This window comes from Ylistrum balloti, unplaced genomic scaffold, assembly GCF_031769215.1.
Source record: "Ylistrum balloti isolate Yb309-2 unplaced genomic scaffold, AGI_CSIRO_Ybal_v1 Utg369772, whole genome shotgun sequence".
NCBI classification, from domain to species: Eukaryota; Metazoa; Mollusca; class Bivalvia; order Pectinida; family Pectinidae; genus Ylistrum; species Ylistrum balloti.
In genome coordinates this window covers 2,710,422-2,730,075 of record NW_026781965.1, presented here as the reverse complement: position 1 = coordinate 2,730,075, position 19,654 = coordinate 2,710,422, and the positions used below count along the sequence as shown (strand labels likewise).

At 34.4% G+C, this 19,654-nt stretch overlaps 1 protein-coding gene across 1 annotated transcript; it reads left to right on the top strand.

The window, feature by feature from the left end:
* The first annotated feature begins 17,478 nt into the window (after positions 1 to 17,478).
* Positions 17,479 to 19,654, top strand: LOC132543989 (uncharacterized). The gene is made up of 2 exons (XM_060207546.1): positions 17,479 to 17,511; positions 17,786 to 19,654. Exon 2 carries the CDS (start codon positions 17,798 to 17,800, stop codon positions 19,652 to 19,654), a length of 1,857 nt encoding a protein of 618 aa, XP_060063529.1. The 5' UTR covers positions 17,479 to 17,511; positions 17,786 to 17,797.

Below are 19,654 nucleotides of genomic sequence, written 5' to 3'. Positions count from 1 at the left end.
AAACAGTCTGACCGTCCCCTGCGGAAGGTCAACCATTCGCCAGCTGGGAGGGCGATGACAATCAATTTCGAATTAGCATAGGTTTTTTTTCTGAGATATATCTTTATAATATGTGATCTATCGTATTCCATTCATCTTCCTTTTCTCCAACGCCAAGATAAATATTTCAACACTTGAATCACCATTTGTGTTTGTTATTCTTTTGCATTCAAATTAAAAATGGTAAAATAATTCACGTGACTTGTGTCACACGTATAATGGTTCAGATTGATGGAATCAGTTTCCAGTAAGCAATCGATGCGACAAAGTATAACAATGCAAGAAAGCTATACAGAGAGATACAGACCTAGTCGTTTATGGTAAGGTTGTCATTTATTCATAAAGCAAAGTTGAATCAGATTTGTAATATAATAAATAAGATATCTCAAAAATTAATTACATGTATTTATTAAAATAGATATCTAATCTAGTATATACGATATGTGATTCAATTTTTTAGATATCTAATTTAATAGATATGTAATGTGAAAAAAGATATTTTAAAAAGAAGATATTAAAATAAATTATCTTTAAAAGATAGCTAATAAAGAAGACACGTGATTTAGTAAATTATATATCTTATTTGCTGAATTAAATTTCATATTTTATTAAAATATTTACATAATTTGCTTAAATACATGACCAACATTGCTCAGTGGATAAGTGATTGAATCTGCCATGATTCGTGTCTGTATGATGTACATGTAGAAACAAGATATTTCGTTTGCACCATGCTGTCTGTGGTACTAGTTATCCACGAAATGATATAATTGTTTGGTCTAAACACGGTATAGTTTTCTGTTATGTATCTGTTGTTTATGAATTTGCGACGTCATTAAATTATTTAAACTGTGCACATTAATAGTAACATGATTGAAACACCGTTTTATTGCCTATGTCAACAGAAGTATCATATTTACACAAGCCTTACATAATACTGACGAGAATACCATTGTTTCTATAAACCAGAGTGCTTGGCGTCCCCATGTTGTTGTGGACAAAAGATTGAAAAGCTATATAGTGTAAAATCCAGACTAAGCTACACAGATCAGTCACACCAGATATGTTTGGTGGTTGGCTGCTCATAAACCCTTGCAGAAGGGAAGATGTTCAGGAAAGGTCTGTAGCCTTCATCGAGGCTACTATTTCCTTTTTTAGGATTTTATTACTTGAGGTAAAGCATACTTTTGTATTTAGTGTGCAGAGTTACAGAACAGTTGTCCCTAAAAACTGGGGACAGACTGGGACAATAAGGGTCTAATGTGTAAGTATAAATTTATGTGATCTACAACCACGGCGCCATGACATCCTACGTGTTAGCTATACATTATATTGTGTATTTACTAGATATAAACCACAAAGGCTTATTTTTACTTTGAACAACAACCCTCCCCCACTCCCAAACCCACCAACTTCCACCCATGTAGTAACACTATTCAGTAAACTGCAATTAAGACCTAGTAGATACCGTTTAGGTCTCGAGGGTATATATTTATTTTTGTAGAACCATGTAATTCCAGGATAAACCTTTGTACAATATTGGATGTTCTGACAGTAAATTTCAGTACGTTGTAAGTCACAGACTTTCTAGACAAATACTAACCTCCAATATTCTGAAAACAACTAGAAACACCGACACGTTCACTAAACCGAACAAAGGAGATTGAGATCGTATTGGCCTTGAAACTAAATGGAGGAGAATTGAAATAGCGTGATAACATTGGGCGAAAACAATTTCTAAATAAGGACATTGTTAGTTGACAGGACTGCACATGCACTGATAACATGCTTGATATTGGGATCAAACGTCAAACAGCCATGTAGACAGCTTTCCTTTTTTCATCAACTATAAAGCTAGTCAGGCGGAGTAAATATATAGATATTTCTAAAGCATTTTGGTTAAATTTTCATCGATTGGGTTATTACTTACGCACGGTTCAAACACATAGTTGATTTTACCGTACTAATAAAGATGATTAAATCATAAGCTGCACGTAATGTAGAGGTATCCATTGTTTTTATTATTGCTTTCTGCTTCCTCACGGAAATGTATTTTCCAATCGAAAGATTGGTATCTTTTGTACAATTCTTGAACAATTAACATTACAGCAATGACAAGTAGAGACAACCAGAGCCAAGCAGAAGACGTTTCGATGACCAGATGATATCAATACTCAACAGTTTTCTTTGTTAAAAACAATTTTTATATTAAATAATACAAATACTATTTTTCAAACTGTATAAAATGTATATTTACGCAATATGTAGATTAAAACCTTTTTGTGTAATTGTTTCCATACCATCCAGTTAGCATCCCAACGGTTTAAACTTTTCCAAAAAGAATCAAAACCAAGACTGCAAATTCTCCGAAATTGACGAACTTTAACAAAAAATACTACGTGATTAACGTGTACAAAATATCACATTCTTTTTCAAATGTCAAACATTCGCAGAGACTTAAACGTTTACATATGCTAGGAATACTTTAAGTGACGATATCTAATTAAGAAGACAATATAAAAACAGCATTTCTGAAATTCTATGTTCTAAAAAGTGTCTGAGTCATAAGTGTGTTAAAAATGGAGCATTATAGTAATCAGAGGTGGACCATTGACTGTTGTCAGTAAAAAAAGATAAACCTTTTATGCAGGTGTCACATTAAGCTATGGGAAACTATATCTTAACTTATGATCGTCTGTAGAGTTAAAAAGCCAACCCTTCTTAGATGTTGAACGATATAGCAGCTTTATCTGTGAAGTACTCGAGTCCGTGTGATAAGATTACCTCTGCAGATCTACATAATGATATTTTTTGTCATGGTCCATGAGATGTACGATGTACATAAATGCTATTTCTGTCGTAATGCTGTCTATGAGTTGCACATGAATGTATATATATATTAAAATAATATGGAAATTTCTGATTTGAAATGGAATCAAACATATGTTTTTTTCAGTAAGTTAGTTTCACATAGATTTATATGGGTTAAGTACGCGACAACGGTGTTCGTAGTGATGTATTTTATGATGGTTCCGCAATAATAACTCTGTAGTATAAAAAGAGTGATATTTGATTTAGTCAGTAAGTTCATCCGTCCGATTTATTTACCTAATAGCTAACGTGAAAGATGATTAGAAAGGTTAGCCATATTTTAGTGCAAAGCAAATAATGAAAAATCCCATCGTTTTGAATATTCCAAGTTCAGAGTGTAGGAAGTTGAGGTGTTTAAATATTGACTATATTGTCTGTGTGATTTTATTATAACAGGTGTTGAGAAAACAACATCAGAGTACTAGATTGTACTTTTGACTCTGTATATGTGTCTAATTTGCTCTTCATCGTAATTTCTGTTTGAACTTATGTTTGAATTTTGAATTATAAAACCTCTCGAACTTTAGAATACCAAAATGATTTGTCAACACATTAGTATGCCGTGTGTCTTTACCAAATTTACAAAAGTCAACATTGTTTTAACGGTTAGAAGAATGTCCTGACCTTACAGGACGCTGTATCTGCCCACCGGTCTCACAAACCAGTTGATATGTGGGCTATTACATAGTTTGATCTGAAGCTATCGTTGCAGAAATATGTCTTAAGGTAAGTTTCAAGAAATATTTGATACTCTTTTGTTAATTTCATATATTCGTATATTGTAAGAACACTTCCGCCCTTATTCCAATTGTAAATTCAAATCGTATCAACTGATTTAAAACCATATCCAATCACACGTATAGTCAGTCTACAATAATTTGTAGTTAAACATCAGGCATAATGATATTTTAATATGTAGTAATACGACTTCCTATCAAGACAATAAGCAGCTAAGACAATGTCGTTAACTTAAGGACAAATTGTCTGCTATCGCTCAGTAGATTCACCAATAAGGTATTCATTTTAGATACGGGGGTTGTGCTAAATCAGCTGTATCTTACTTGAACTAATATGGTGTGCTATTTAAAGCGATGAAAAACACACAAGAGAATGACACATGTAATAGAAATTCAATCAAAGTATAGCATTTGTCGTAAATCGATAAAAATAGCGCCACACAATTGTAATGTCATTCTGACAGAAAAAAGTGTTGAAATCTCGAAGAAGAGGTAGGGATATTGAAATTGATCGAAAGAAGTTTTCAAAGACAAAAAACTACTGTGATGATTGTTAAATTCAACCTATTTAGTCAGAATATCATAAACTGGCGCCACTATCCCAAATGTTTCTATGTGGCGTGAAGGAACATTGCAAACTTCGGGACTACAATGCCCAGCTGAGTTTACCAACCAACTAAGAAGTGAATAGAACTTTAAATCTTGTGTAAAATCGAATAAAGGAAATAACATAAAAAAAAGAAGAAACATACTGTTTACAAATCGAAGCTGACACGATAATAGCTTGTTCCAACAACACAATTGTTTTCGTGCAAGATGTCTTCAACTTACAAACTCACCACACAGAGAGATGGAGGTTGATGAAAATGAAAAAGTTTTACGGTCGTCATAATGATCTCGTTGAGAAATATTCTATTTCTTTACACGATAGGAAATTTGACGTATTTAATACTCGTTAGTATACCCCTAAGTTCCGTTGTTGTTTACCATGTTCGATGCTCGTTAGTATCCCTGTTTGTGCCGTTGTTGTTTACCGTGCTACCGTTGTTGTTGGTTCTGTTGTTGTTTTCCGTGTTTGATGCTCGGTATTATGCCTATTGGTTCCGTTATTGTTTAAATAATGATATCGTGTTTCAATTGGAGAACGTGGCATGACCTACATTGATTGACCTAGACTTACATGGCGGATGTCGTTGATGAAGCATAAGACGAATACTTTGGAATGTATGGTCTTATTCTTAATGGTCTTTTTATGTTTTTGAATTTTGATGATGATTCTGTTGAGTTGTTGGTATTTTCTTTATTGATTGGCGCACTTCAGTCAAACTTAATTAATTCCGATAATTTTGATATAGGAATTGAATGACCATTACAGTGATAAACTTATCCTTTCTTGAGTGTATATTTAAAAAAGTCTCTCCTCTGTATTCATAGAAATGAAAAGAATAAAGCTGGTATGAAAAAGATAAATGTCTTGAAAGTGAATGTTCATGTTGAGGCAAGTCATGCCTTTAAAGTGGTTAAAATTACCTTATGACAAATAAAACACTTCCTTGTTCTGATATCTCGCCTTGTTCTTTTATATATATGATACTCGTATCATTAGTCTATTCATCTTTTGACTATCACCCAAGTAATGTTCTATAAGTTACATCCCTCCCCTCACCCCCTCCCTACTCCTCCTCTGGATTTCTGAACTTATTGCTCATAGCATCACCGAGATGTTTTAGGAGAAATAAAGTCACGCAACAAGTGTTATATTGATACAATTCTTTGAACCTGTTTGCTCCTGATCTTTGCCGTTTGATATATTGTGGCACAAGATCAGTATAAACACCAGTATTCAGAGATAACCTTGCATGCTGACTACGTGGAAAAGCGGAGAAGAGATAGTCAACAAAAAGACACGAGGGGGTTGTTTACTGGTTAGTGGAAGTAATCCGTCAAGAAAAAGGTTGGTGTTCAACCGGAAACATTCTAATTTGAAAGCACTTACATGAATTTGATGATGATACGTAGTTACTTATGTTTGTGGACACGCCTCTGTGAACAACAACTTTTGCCTCGTCATGGCCACACGACAGGTGTACAGGGTATACTTATATCGCGTGTCATACGTCGTCCCCACCAACAAAAAACATGTCTGAAAATGGTTTAACACTGTTTATTTGTATCAAGATCACACATGTTTACATTTTAAATCACCAGTTTCAAAGGAAAAAGAGAAAATTAATTTTAAAGAGAGCAGAAATAATTTGGGAAAGTCAGTCAAACCTTTGCATGTGAAGCAGTCATTTTGCCATTGGCGTCTTTTTTGGTACGGGATATTTATATTTTAAACAGGATAACCTTATTATTAATACCTTAACACCCTACGTTCTCAGATTTATTATTGCACTGTATCATGTTGTTTCTTCGAAATGATTATTTCCTATAAATCTATGTTCATATTTCTGATGCCTACATATTCATAGTTACTATGTTTATTTAAACAACATTAATGTATTTACCATTCTAAGTGTTTTCTTCCTTTGTGCATAGTATATTAAGCTATACCACTTTGTAGTGTATCTGTTAAGGCATATTCCTCGGCTACAGATACAAGAAAAAAAATACTTACTTTCATTATCATCTTAATTCGAAATTCGAGATCATATCAAAAATTGATAAGACCAAATGCACGAGAAGGGGAAGTTCTCCCCCCCCACCCCTTTTTCGTGTTTGTTTGTCATTGTTTATAACAACTAAGCCACCAAACACACTGACAGTGAACACATCTAACTTCCGATCGCACAAGGAAACATCAGTGCGGCCATATAACGTTACGATAGTCTACATCAATTTGCATCATACATTATTTTCTACTTAAACATTGGTACAGTGTGTATCTACAAACGAATTCATTTACAATCACTGAAGATTAGCACACGTGGCCATTGTTACTTTGATGTTCCGTGTTAATGAATCATTATCACGACATCTAATGGAGCTTGACAACCAGTAGAGAGGGTGATTTTGAGAGGCATTTGTATAAAGACTAACACTACTGGTACTTATATTACTGTAATATATCTGTCTTAATGATACCCTTGTGGGGTTATTTCGTGGCAAATAAGTATGGTTATATATAGTACTTGGTGTCCGTATTTCCACGTGTGTGGCAATGCTTAATACACGTAAAAGATAATATTTGATATTCATATTTTTAAGTATGTATGCGTTGAAATTTCATATTTAATTTCGGTGTTTTGTGATGATTTTTCTGTAACATTGCAGCGTATGACGAAGGTGTAGTACCTGTCTGCCAGTATATAAACTTTCAATGTCACAGTTGATTCGATATTTAAGGGCCTGTTCCCACTACCATGATTTTTATGGAAAAAATCGTCAACTGACCGACAAACTCGTAGTACAGAGTTTCAAAACACGCGGTTTGGTTAAATTTATGGGGAAGTCTTACGGTCGTCAAAGTGATGTCACAGAGAATAATTTTCTTTCTTTGTGCGATCTAAAGCTGTATGTGTTTTATGTTCGCTAGTTCGCCTGTTTCGTTGTTGTATATCTTGTTCTCATTTGAGATCGTGACGTTACTTAATCAAGAATTACACTCCGGGTGTCGTCGATGAAGCAGAAGACGCTTATACTTACGGAACACATGACTATTCTTGTACTTTATCAGAGGTCTTCATGTAAATCTTTTTCGTTCATACTTTGTCTTAGTTTAATTGAATTAGACTTTGGATTATGATTTTGTTGACATGTTGGTATTTTTCTGTTTTGTTTTTACGATATATCTATTGTTAGTCACGTTAATTTTTATTCTCACAAAGATACATTTCACAGACTTTACATGAGATATGTATGTATAACCTAAGATATAAATTTAGAATTATAGAGATCTCTCATATAATTATGACTTTATAACAAAAATATTACCATAACTACTCTATATACAAATTTCACATTCAAAGGTATGTCGGAATTTTAGAAGTATTTTGACTTATATATACTTCAGTATCTAATTTAAAATTGTCTATAAATGAAAAAGATGTCTTTAACACGATTAAAATTCCCATTTTAAATAAAGGGTTAAAGGCCATTTGAGGTATTTTACGGACATGGTTATATGTTTTAGAGAAATTTCTTTTGGGATTACATATAACTTCATTTCTTCAAGATAAAAGACAATAAAATTTAGTAAAAAAAAACCCAAAAATATGAAATATTGTTTTTTCTTATAAACACTTTTATTTTTATGCATACCTGTAATTAGAGATCTTTGATTGTTTTTATTAATATCTCTAATACTGTTTCGACACTTAATTTAGTAACAATACTAACTTTGCTTGCAATCTACTTCAAGCACCAAACGCATAATGACATTGTTGCGTCGTGGTGGCTTGGTACCTCGAACAAACGCCCGATGGTACATAAACACCAACCTTGATGGATCTACTTCAGTTGTAACATAACCCAAGGACTCTTAGCCATAAATATCGGGTACAGATTTTCTATATAGGTCGCTTACATCTACAGTAATATCAATTGATAAGATTTCACATAATAACACGTGTGTCTTACTCGCGGATTTACCTTCGAGCTTTGAAGTCATCAGTGCAAGCTTTGCTTTCTATACACATGATTAAATTTAAAATCTAGAATAATTACACAATTGAAAGCCTTCGGAATTGACATGGTAAACAGGACTGGAAGGCGTGTGATTTAGTGGCCCGGCCGGGGTATTCTCACGATAGAGTATGGGAAGGAAAGCTCGTCATTACCTCACACAATACTCGAACTACAATCTGACGTAAAATTCCATCAAAATCTCGTCATCGCCTCCATTCCACAATTACATTATGTGCCGTCCCTTTTCAATCCGAATACGCAAACGTTATTGTATACAGTGAATGAGTCTCCCTGAGAAAGCTTGCATCTCAATGGGACCGCAATGGTGCTGTACTGGAATGTTAGGGCTATTGAAAATTCATTAAATGACACAATGACGAATGTAAACCAATAATCAGGATCAAATGAACACTCGTACTTCTTTCCCATAACATCGATGATTTCATTTCATGTCACCTCTCTTATCACAATGCTTCTACATGGCTGTATATATGTCGTTTCAAAAGCAGGAATACGTCCATATGTTTTATAATTTGTCGATTATGTATATGAATGACATGCAGCTTTAGGCAATACCTAAAAATTTTGACCAACCATGCTTAAACAAAATGTGAAATGGACAACTTCTTAAATTAAAGTATGAACGTTGATATATTGTAGATAATATCGTGTTCGTATTGTTTGTTTGTTTTGAATAATGAAATGTTGCTTTATTCAACTGATTTGTTCACTATGGTGCGGACTTCTGGTGACAAAACCATTTTTAGCGAACAATCTTTTTTGTCCATACAAACAGCAGAGTTTACAAAAAGGGACATGATGTTATAAATATCGGTACTAATAAACATTAAACGTCTGTTAGAGTTGACAATCCCAATATAGAAATAACCATGTCAGTTAATTTTCAACTACAAGCAAACGCTGTAACAACAGAATATAGGAGACCCAAGGACTTTACCCTAAGCATGGCTTTCTAACCTCCACTTACGATTTAGACTAGCTGAACACTTAAATTCTGATCATCAGTCAAATTGGCATGATACGAGAGCTTCACATGTAGGGTCGAAAGCATAAACTCATTCAATTTGGTAGTCCATTATTAAAAAGAACACATAATTATTAAATTAAGCAAAGAAGAAAAGGAGCAAAAAGGTTTGAACGACTTGCATGAAAAATAAGGTCTATAATATCATACTCTTTTTCTTATTTAAATATAGATATATACATTGTATTACCCTGTGTTAGAAAAGGACAAGTGATTGCTATATAATCAACACGTTATATACTCTCTTCAAAGACAATGAAATGCGAACAAATCATGCATCATGCTTCATTATAATGATACAGACACGCCTTGTTTATATTGGGTTCATATTCTTCACAAGAAAACGGTATAAAAAACATGAAAAATATGAAGAAGTTTTATTGATTCACTAATTGCTGAACAAACAAGCGAGTTACAGTCTCTATCTTATTGTATAATTCATAACTGGAATTACGGTGTATAGGTTTCAAGGTACTCCAAAGTATTTTTGTTCAATCTTGAGTAACCAAAATGAAAACACTGAATTTATATTTGAAAGATATTCCAGCAGATCATATGATGCTGACTTTATCGAAGATCTTTTTCTAAACAGGTCACGAGATCCTTGTTAAATTCTCCCATCCCACTTTTAAACAGACTGATGAATACCGATGATGCATCTCTGATTAGAAAGTTATTGCCTATTTTCATAAGATATATCCCCTAGAATTAAACATCAGAGACATGACAGATCCGTCTTCACCAGATACTTCCCTCAGGTTTTACTCAAAACCTGAACTCTTTAGTAACAGCTCTATAATAAGCAGACTTTCCAATTTCCCAATGGCTGGTTTCAATTCCTAGCAATGACCTTCTTGCTTTACGAAATGTTGTGTTTGCCTGTCGTAGTTAATTGGATAGTCTAGACCTTGGTATGGTGTTATACTTGTTCCCGCCAATTTTGCTATTCAACACTGCTTCTTACGTACATTTCATTTAGATAACAAGGAACAAACTCCAGTTGCAGTCCCTAAGGTCATATGAACAGTGGCAAGATTTGGAATAAGTACATATTCTGAAGTGTTTTTTTTAACCATCCATCATGTAAAACGTACGATATCTCGGGAATTCTTGGTACACATTTAACACTTGTTTCTGCTTATTTCTGTTTTTCCCCTATAATCTTTTCGCATTTGACATCCGTCGCATGAGTGACAAATCCTAGACAGATTAAACAGCAGTATAAAGCTGTTAAGTATATTATATTGATGTATTTTGCTTTTATATTACGTGGTGCTATTTATTTAAGTGTTTTACTGTTAAAACATAAGGGTTTCGAGAAATGCATGTTGATGAGACCTAGATTTAACAGACGGAAGTCATCTTAGGATCAGCAGACGCCTTCAGTAAAAACCTTACCTTATTCCCATTTCTTCAAATTTGTTCATGTTTTGGCATCCGTTTGAATTATGTTTGTGTGTTGACGGCAGGTATTCAGAGTGTCATGAGTAGTGGGGATAGATAAGTGACGTGGCGACAAATTTCATTTATTACCATTTTTGAGAGCCGAAAACCACCTGAAGTTCTATAAAAATGAACGCTTTCCTCTACTCTTTTGATGTCATTAGAATACCAGTTGTTGTTTTTCGTTTTGAATACGAGTTCATCCTAAAAGTATTTTGCAATTTGAAGATGATTTTGTGAATTAATTTTTTTTTACTTTGAATTACCAACTTTTATGGAGAACGACTCTTCAATATTATATAATATATATATAATGTGTTTTTTAAAAAGTCTAACAATAAATAAATAAAGAAATAAATAAAGACGTTTGAAAGTAATTGTAGGTATGAACAAAGATACAACGATACCAAGATAACTTATCCAAGTCAACGCACTAACTTCACTCGTGTCACGATAGTCTCACTGTGATAAGGGACATAACCTGTACATGCAGATAGATACTGAGTTATCGTTCTTCTTGCAAGGCGGTCATCAGTAGTAAAATGCACTGTTGTAGATTGCTTTTCATCGTGACAAGATATTCTGGTTCAATATCTCGTGTTTAACCGATGCCCTTTAATTGATGGTACTATCAGCCTTCGATTAATTACTAATGAAAGTCTGCCTGACTGTTGTGTCTGTATATACGTACATATTGTTACCATTGTGCTCTCTCACGAGTAGTTTTATCAGAAGTTAATAGACAAACAAATGTCATGAATTCGTGCATGAGTCCGTTGACTTTTTTTTTACAAGAAAAGGGAATGTACAGAACCAGTTAGCATTAAATATGTGTTCCCGTGTGGCTTGTAGGTCAGTTACACCTTCCTGTTGGCAGTCTTTGTCTATGTCTATATACACCGTGTCAGGTAATAAAGCATGTCGGACCAACTACACAATGCTAATTCTCTTCCTAGTCTAGGAAAATCATCTGATTACGGTATTTATTTGAATATCTATATGACACCACGTGCACCGCTTTCTGGTATGGATGACATACAGATTTTTCGGTTTTCAGTGAACATATCTCATTTTATGATTTGACATCAATTTGAGACACATTTCTTGTTTGGTTTTTGTTTTCGACGTGAAATTGGTTTTTTTATCGAATATGTCAAAATATTTTTAACGTAGTGCTTAAGAATAGCTGCAATATCATGTTCACTGATGATAAAGTAGAGCCAAATGATGAATTAAACTGCGTCATGCAGTTGTTTCCTCATTTTAAAACTGTCTGTGATGCTAAGGACCTAGTTTTTTAAATCTAGAATGCCAATGTAATGAAAAGAAATACAAAAATCTAGGTAGGTGCATCAACCCCATGATTCAATACATTTCTGACTTAAATCGTCAAGTACATACCTATGATTTTAACCGTGACACTATCCGAATTCATTTAAACATGGCATGCAGGTTAAGTCCACAAACAGTGTCTACCGCATGTACATTAGTACAGATTGATATATCAGTCGTGAACCCCACTTCAACGATAGGAGTTAATAATTAGTTAAAAGGTTTGCTTGATATTCATCCTACTTAAATGATCTCTAATTTTCATGAAATTACACTGATCAAATCACCGTTCTGTAAAAGATACCTTTGCCAACACCCTTATTAACAGAATAAATCAATAATCATCGTCCGGTTTAATTACTTCCCTAACTCTGTTACTAGCCTTATAAGATGTACTTTGTGATTCTATTAGAGGAATATGTCAACATTTTACAGACAGATGAATCAGACGATACGAAGAAGAGAAAATGTGCTCGCTAAATCACTATTTGTATATAAAAAAAGTGTTTCAGGTGTTTCTACATCCAGAACTGAAAGACATCCATACTTCCATTTATTACATTTTAACAACCATCTTTAATATGCAGATTTCTGGTCTATTCCCTGTGTTAAAAGTGACAATGTTGAATTCGTCATATATTAGGAATAAGGAAGTGAAAACAAGGTGAAAGGATATGTTGTGTCAAATATTATATTCTCGTGGCAGTCTGAAGGTGCATGTGAAAGGTTACCTTGTTGTGTGCTGCCTGTTTGTGGATATGTATACTGTTCCGAGAGGTGATAATTATCAATTCTGTCCTTGTATGAACTGATTCTTCATTAGGTATTTTGATTAATAAATCTGCAGTGATTGTATACATGCCTAGTTCTTCAATAAATCAATCTATTATAAATAGAACACAGATTGATGTTCAGGACGATTTAGCTGTCATCCGTGACAAGTTATTATTTCTAAATTGAATGACAGACGACCGAGACTGGTGCAAACGAACCTGTATTATGTTGTCATGTGAGCTTAACATAGACGTTGTTGTTTTCACTATTACTTCGATATAAGCCGTGATTGGATATTAAAATGTCAGAATACGTGTTAACTAATTAGATGTAATTAACAATCATTAATCATAATTGATATTACAGATTACCTATAAATAACACAGATTTATAGCTAGACGTTATTAAGGATTTAATTGAAATCGTTTTTACATTGCAGTATACTCCATCAGCAACAAAGGTGATTTATGGAAAAATTCATATTATTTTTTGTCACTGCTTCATAACGTAAAAAGGCGAGAGAAACAATACCTTAAGCGTAAGGTTTTCATTTTCTTTAATGATGAATTGCTTTATAAAACAATACGCAGCTACTAGCCAATCAGAATAACTGTAACAAACATTCACGTCACGTCTATAAACAATGTTTATTCATTTATGCCCAATGTTATGTTATAGATATTGTAAATTATGGCTGTGATCATGATATGTTGAGGATATATGATACTATATAGAAGGTATTTAATGGTTTCCCGTTGAATATCATAAATATTTGACAAGTATGATAGAATATGAATGTTTTTTACTAGTGCAATTCATTCTAAACATGTAAAGTTCGCTAAACATTAACGCATTCTTTGACGTTAAAAAGATGGCGTCAAATTCCTCAGACATCTCTACACGATATTCTACCGTTTTATGTTATTTTCTAGTAAGAATCTATTTTAATTACAAAATTAGAGAAATTAAGAAATGTACACAAGAATTATTTTATAAGAGATACATTCTTAAGAAATTGGTAAATTCCTATTTCACTGGCAAATATGTAATGAATTATTAGCCGTGATTAAGAATTTGGTAGATTGTATATGTATTTGATGTTAATGCTTTTGATAAAAGTGTTCATGATATCTCCCTTGCTTGAGCAGATTTCCTGATTCGCCCCAACAAAGTCAGTTTGAGGAAAACATCCAATATCTTGTGGAATGTGCGAACTTCATATTACATTATTATCTATTTGTGTTATGGGGAAAACGATTAACTTTAAGATAAGTTGAAGATGAATGCAGGTATCGGCAGACGAGGAAGCCAAAAAGCTACCCTACATTAAAACAACAGATATGTTGAGCATTTATCAACAATAAACATGTTTTATTGTCTTCATATTTTTGACAAACGTTCCATGTGTTGCAACAGCTTGTCTCTCATCTGGTTGTCTTCAATAAACATCTAATGTAAAATTGTGATTTTGACGCCATAAATTATAAATATTTACATTAAAGTTCTATCTTCGTAATTACTTTGAAAACTGGAAGTAATCAGAAAGAAGGACGATTCATGTTATAAGAGTGTATTTTCGGCAACTACAATAACGGAGTTATGGATTTACATGCCTGTGTCTTAGGCATGGAGACATGTCCTAACTGACACCTATGTACCGTAAAAATGTCAAAGGCCGTATAGGATTGAAGAAAACTCTGGTCTTCATTGACACTTTCACCGCTCAGCTGACCACCGAACCCTGTGTAACAAACACGACGGCAAAGAAGTCTGTTTCTGTGGTATTTCCCCAAAACAATACACACAATTACTTACGACCTCACACACAGGATAATGCATGATGCTATAGAAACTCTCGTCTGTAATCAACGCCAATATGTGACAGGTAGGTTCTATTTATTAGCAATAATCTGTTGGTATCAGGGGTTTCTTCAAGGCATGGGAGAAACCTTTTCAATGTAATGAAAAAATTCTTGAACATTTCGTGGTTTGTAGTACTATTTCTTTTTTGTAAAATATGCAAAATACACACGAACATTTACACCTGGACATCTGTGGTGTCCATAGAAAAGGACAGGGGCAAAGTATGCTCTATTTTATGAAAAAAAAACTTCAAAGAAAAGCGAGAGGGAATCCTAAAGGCAAGAAATTCACGAATGGATTAACAAAATCTCTGTCTGCGACAACGATTCTCGAGATCGTTTCGGTTTAAATGGTCATAAGATTAATAAATTATTGCCGAATAGGATGAGATATTTGTGTAAATTATAAAAAATCAACAAAGAAAATTGCATTCCCAACAGAAATTTTATTGAACAGCATATAAACTTGTGTATTTACCTAACACTCTACATAAAACCTATGATCCAGTGTTCCTTCAGTTCCGAATTTCCCGATGCTCTGTATCTAGATGGTTAAATTTAGATATTTTGATGCTAACAATAGAATTAATAGACATTAGTATGAGTTCTTTAAAGGTACAGAACAGCCAGAAATTGCGCGAAATATCCCGTTAAGCATGAATTGATTTGGATTATGGCATAAAACATGAAGCTGGTGCATTATTTTAACGCAAGGTATTTAGAACATCACAGGCATGCTTGGGGATGTGGGATATGTTGTGACCATTAAATACTTGTTAAGTGATACAGGTTTTGTTGAGAACACTAGATACACATTAGATTGTTATACACTAGACTGGAGATCGACCAATATTTCAGATATAAGGTAACATATTCACCTAAAGCTTTCCGAAATATGAATGTAACCCATTAATATCGTGTTTTGATATTATGATATTTATATCCTTACATATCTTTATACGTAAGATATTCATTAATTCATGGTAAAAGTACAATCATCTAAATCCGAACAGGTGTTTCTTTCATTATTAGTCTCACAATGTCAGCGCTACGCTGTTACCATGGCATTGTTATCAACGAGAAATTAATTTTATATACACAATTGGTGTCCTTATCAGCGTCAATTCTATGAAGATATGTATGTTTGCTTATGCTTTTCTTTATTTAAAATGTGATAAGTAAACATAATATGGAAATATGCGGTTATATATGTTGTTGAAGTAAACATTCGACAAAAGAAGATTAAGATAGCGTTGTGATATGAGGAAACGGAAATGAAATATTTAATTAAAATGGATGTATTATTTAAATTTCTCAACAGTTAAACTACAATGGTTACTATATATAACCTTGTTTGTATGCTGATTGGAGTGCCTGACCTGTCTTGATTCCGTTAAAATCATTAACGTTACGTCCCCTGTGTAACGAATCTTCACTGACGATGCTCCATCTGTGACAACTGCCTGGTCGTAAACAGTGCATTTGACATGCATGTATCAAACAGGTCAGCAGTTGTATTAAAATATGCCATATTGATGAGGAAACACACATTGTTTTATACTGAAAACTTTGTATTAAATATCTAGTAATGATTTAGTGTAGTGAGTGTGAATGGTGTGCGACTGACGTTCAGTGGCTTTACAGATATAGACACCGGGTTTGATTCTCAAGGTAAGAATGTACTTTATGCAATGTTATTAAGAGAATTGATCATCATCTTGTTAATGTTTTTCGTATGGTAGATGAATATTCTGTTTCATAAAATGCAGATTGTTTCGCTATCATACAGTTAATAAGATCAGATACACATGTACACGATTTTCATCAACGTTATTGACATAGGTATTGTGTAAAATCACATATTTCGTGGGGCTTTGTTGGTTAAAAACCACGAAAACAAAGCCCCACAAAATAGAAATCTATACATGCACTTGTATCAGTTTGTGGACTGAACATATGGATTCCTGGACAAAGAGTACAAATGGAATCAACGAAAAATAATTCCCGCAAAAACCAAGAATTTTACAGTAATTAGCTTAAATTATACTGAATTAAGAGCGCTTTTCTTCTCTTATTTATTGGAACATGGGAGTTTAGTTTAACGGTGCACCTATTGGCCGTCCAGGCAATCTTAGTGTCATTGTTAATTGACTAACCAGTCAGGACTTTTGAGTTATAAGAAACAAGAGACGGTATTAATATTACTAAATATGTTAGAAAAAGGTATAATACATGGTAAAAAGTGTTAATGGAAGTATAATACACCGGGGAATTGTATGTACCTGAGAATGATATCGCAACGTATTGTAAAATTGCGATGTATATTGACACAAAACTACTGATATCAAGGGTTGTAATTAGAAATATTCCGGATAGCAGTATATTATATTTTTTCACTTTGTGTTTCCGTCTAAACGAGTGAGAAAAACGGCGGATACGTAACCCACTGTGATATACTGTTATAAATAAACTGATTGTGATTAAGAATTATTTGTTATTGTTAAAGTACCTCTATATGCACTATACTGTGACCTACCAGACGATTATATCTAGCCGACCATGTATACACTCATATTCAGTTACATGTGTCTTACAAAGCCCAGAACTAAGTCCATTCACTCCAGTGTATTGGTCTGGTGCCTATGTAACTCTACAGAGATACGAACAAATCCTGATTTATAACAAACGGAACAGCCATAGCACACCGCTCGCGATCTTTCGGGTACCGGCTTAAGTTTGGAAAAGCAGCTGTGGAAGAAAGAAGGCGAGTAAATCTAAGGTAAGGCCATACAGATAACACGATCTTGAGAGACAACAAGCTAGTATTAGCTTGTATATTATGTCCATGAACTAAACATGCCGACAAACCGAAGTTAATACTCAAAGGTCGTGTAAATATTGCACATCTTCAGTGCATATTATGGTATTTCTTCTGCTCGGTATGTGTAAGCGTGAGCTATTTTTAACTCCTTGTGTATAAATCCGATGCATGTCAGAGTTGCTTGTGGAATGTTTTGGTTTGGATTGTGATATTAGCTGATCTTTCGTTCCAGGCGCATTTAAGAATGAGTGACAGCGATAATGACGAAAGTGAACTCTACAGCTCAGAGAACTTTGATCAATTAATGAAAGAATTATTAAAAAAAGCCGCACCTGTACCGAATGACTACGACCAGGATCGTTACTGCCGTTACACAAACAGCCTTCTGTCGTTGTATGGTGACGAGAGATGCATGTTAGTTGGTAGTACTGCTGAACGGACTAGGCTTCGGTTAAACCAGGATCAAGGTGACATTGACTATCTGATAATTTCCGAAATACAAATCAGATCAAATTTTCTTCATTACAATGAAAAAGACCCATGTATTGTGCGAATCGACGGCAGGGAATTACATGATGAACTTCCGGTTGAGCTAATTGATGGAATGTATCTCCCTAGCAACCTTCTCAAAACAGTCAGAAGCGAAGCTTTTACAGGTCTACGTGGCTTATTCTCCTTGGTGTTGTTGATTAGTACATTCCAAGGTCAGCACATCCCTCATATAAACATAAATATACCAAACAAGCCAGGTGTTACCCTTACCAACTACACCGACTGGCTCTGTGACGAAATCCAGAATGCATCAAGATCAACTACAACCGATGCTGACAAAGCTTACGGCCTATTTCGCCAAAGGATAAGAAATTCGCCATTTTTGATGCACATGACTGCCAATGTTATTCTAGTTTTGAGAAAGCTGGCACTTTTGGCGAAAACTCTGAGTGACAATCATGGGATTCATTCACAAGTCTTTCAATATTTGAGTCCTTTGGTAAATGCAGTAACAGACGAAATCAACAGTTCGTCAAGAACCTCGCTCGGAGTTACCCAACAAAACTCGACGGCCGCTGAGGAAGAACTGGGGTCACCAAGACCTACAAACAGCGAAGACGTCGTTTATGCAAGTTACCGATGGAAATCTCAGAAGAGGTTTATAGCAGCATTTCCTGTTGACGGTCCACCAAAACATATAGATACGTGGAAAGCACGCGTATGTGGCAAGGTTTGGCCAGGAAGTGACGTTGTGAACAGTATTTGTAACAGTGATTTTTATGTTGTGTGTAAACCGGTGTCACAAGAAGCGTCAGAAGAGAGTACTGACTTTTATTTGTCCTACATCTCGGCAGAGATTCAGCTATCTGCATGTATGCATCCTGTCCAAAAGAACTGTCTTCTTATAATCAAAGCGTATCAAAACTGCATGTTAGAGGAATATTCTGATAAACTTGCTACGTTCCACTGGAAAACGGCGTTGTACTGGGTATCAGAAAATGTGGACTACTCACAGCTTACGAACGACATGGAAGAAAATGTGATAGGCTTAGTGAAGGCAGTAATAGATTACATGCTTACATGTCTTCATAAATGTAATCTACAGCATTACTTCAACCATAGCAACATCATCGGACATTTGGACGCCATAACTACAGGCATGATTGTTGATAAACTCACAGAAATTCTTGACGATCCCGTTGAAGCGATTCGGGAGTTTTTCAGATATGAGGATGTAAACAGTAGTGTTAAGACTATAGAAGTGTCTCGATCCTACGTAGAAAAACTACAGAAATCGCTACACATGGACGCAGACAAATTTGTCGTTGATATGATTGTTTCTGCTCTAGAACAGTTTGTAAGAGAACCACCTCAGTCGTTTGACGATGAACCATTGCTAAAAAAAGCGGTGGTGAAGGTGGCCGCAGCGATTTGTACCGATTTAACGAAGGATTTGGTGAGAAAGGGGAGAGCATTAATGGTACCAGTCGACAGAATCATGAAGACATTTGACGCTTATCTTACAGCGCCTGAATCGAAAACACACGACACAATGTTTGCGTTATTTACCGTATTCGAACTATCTGGTTTACTGAAAGAAATTAAATAA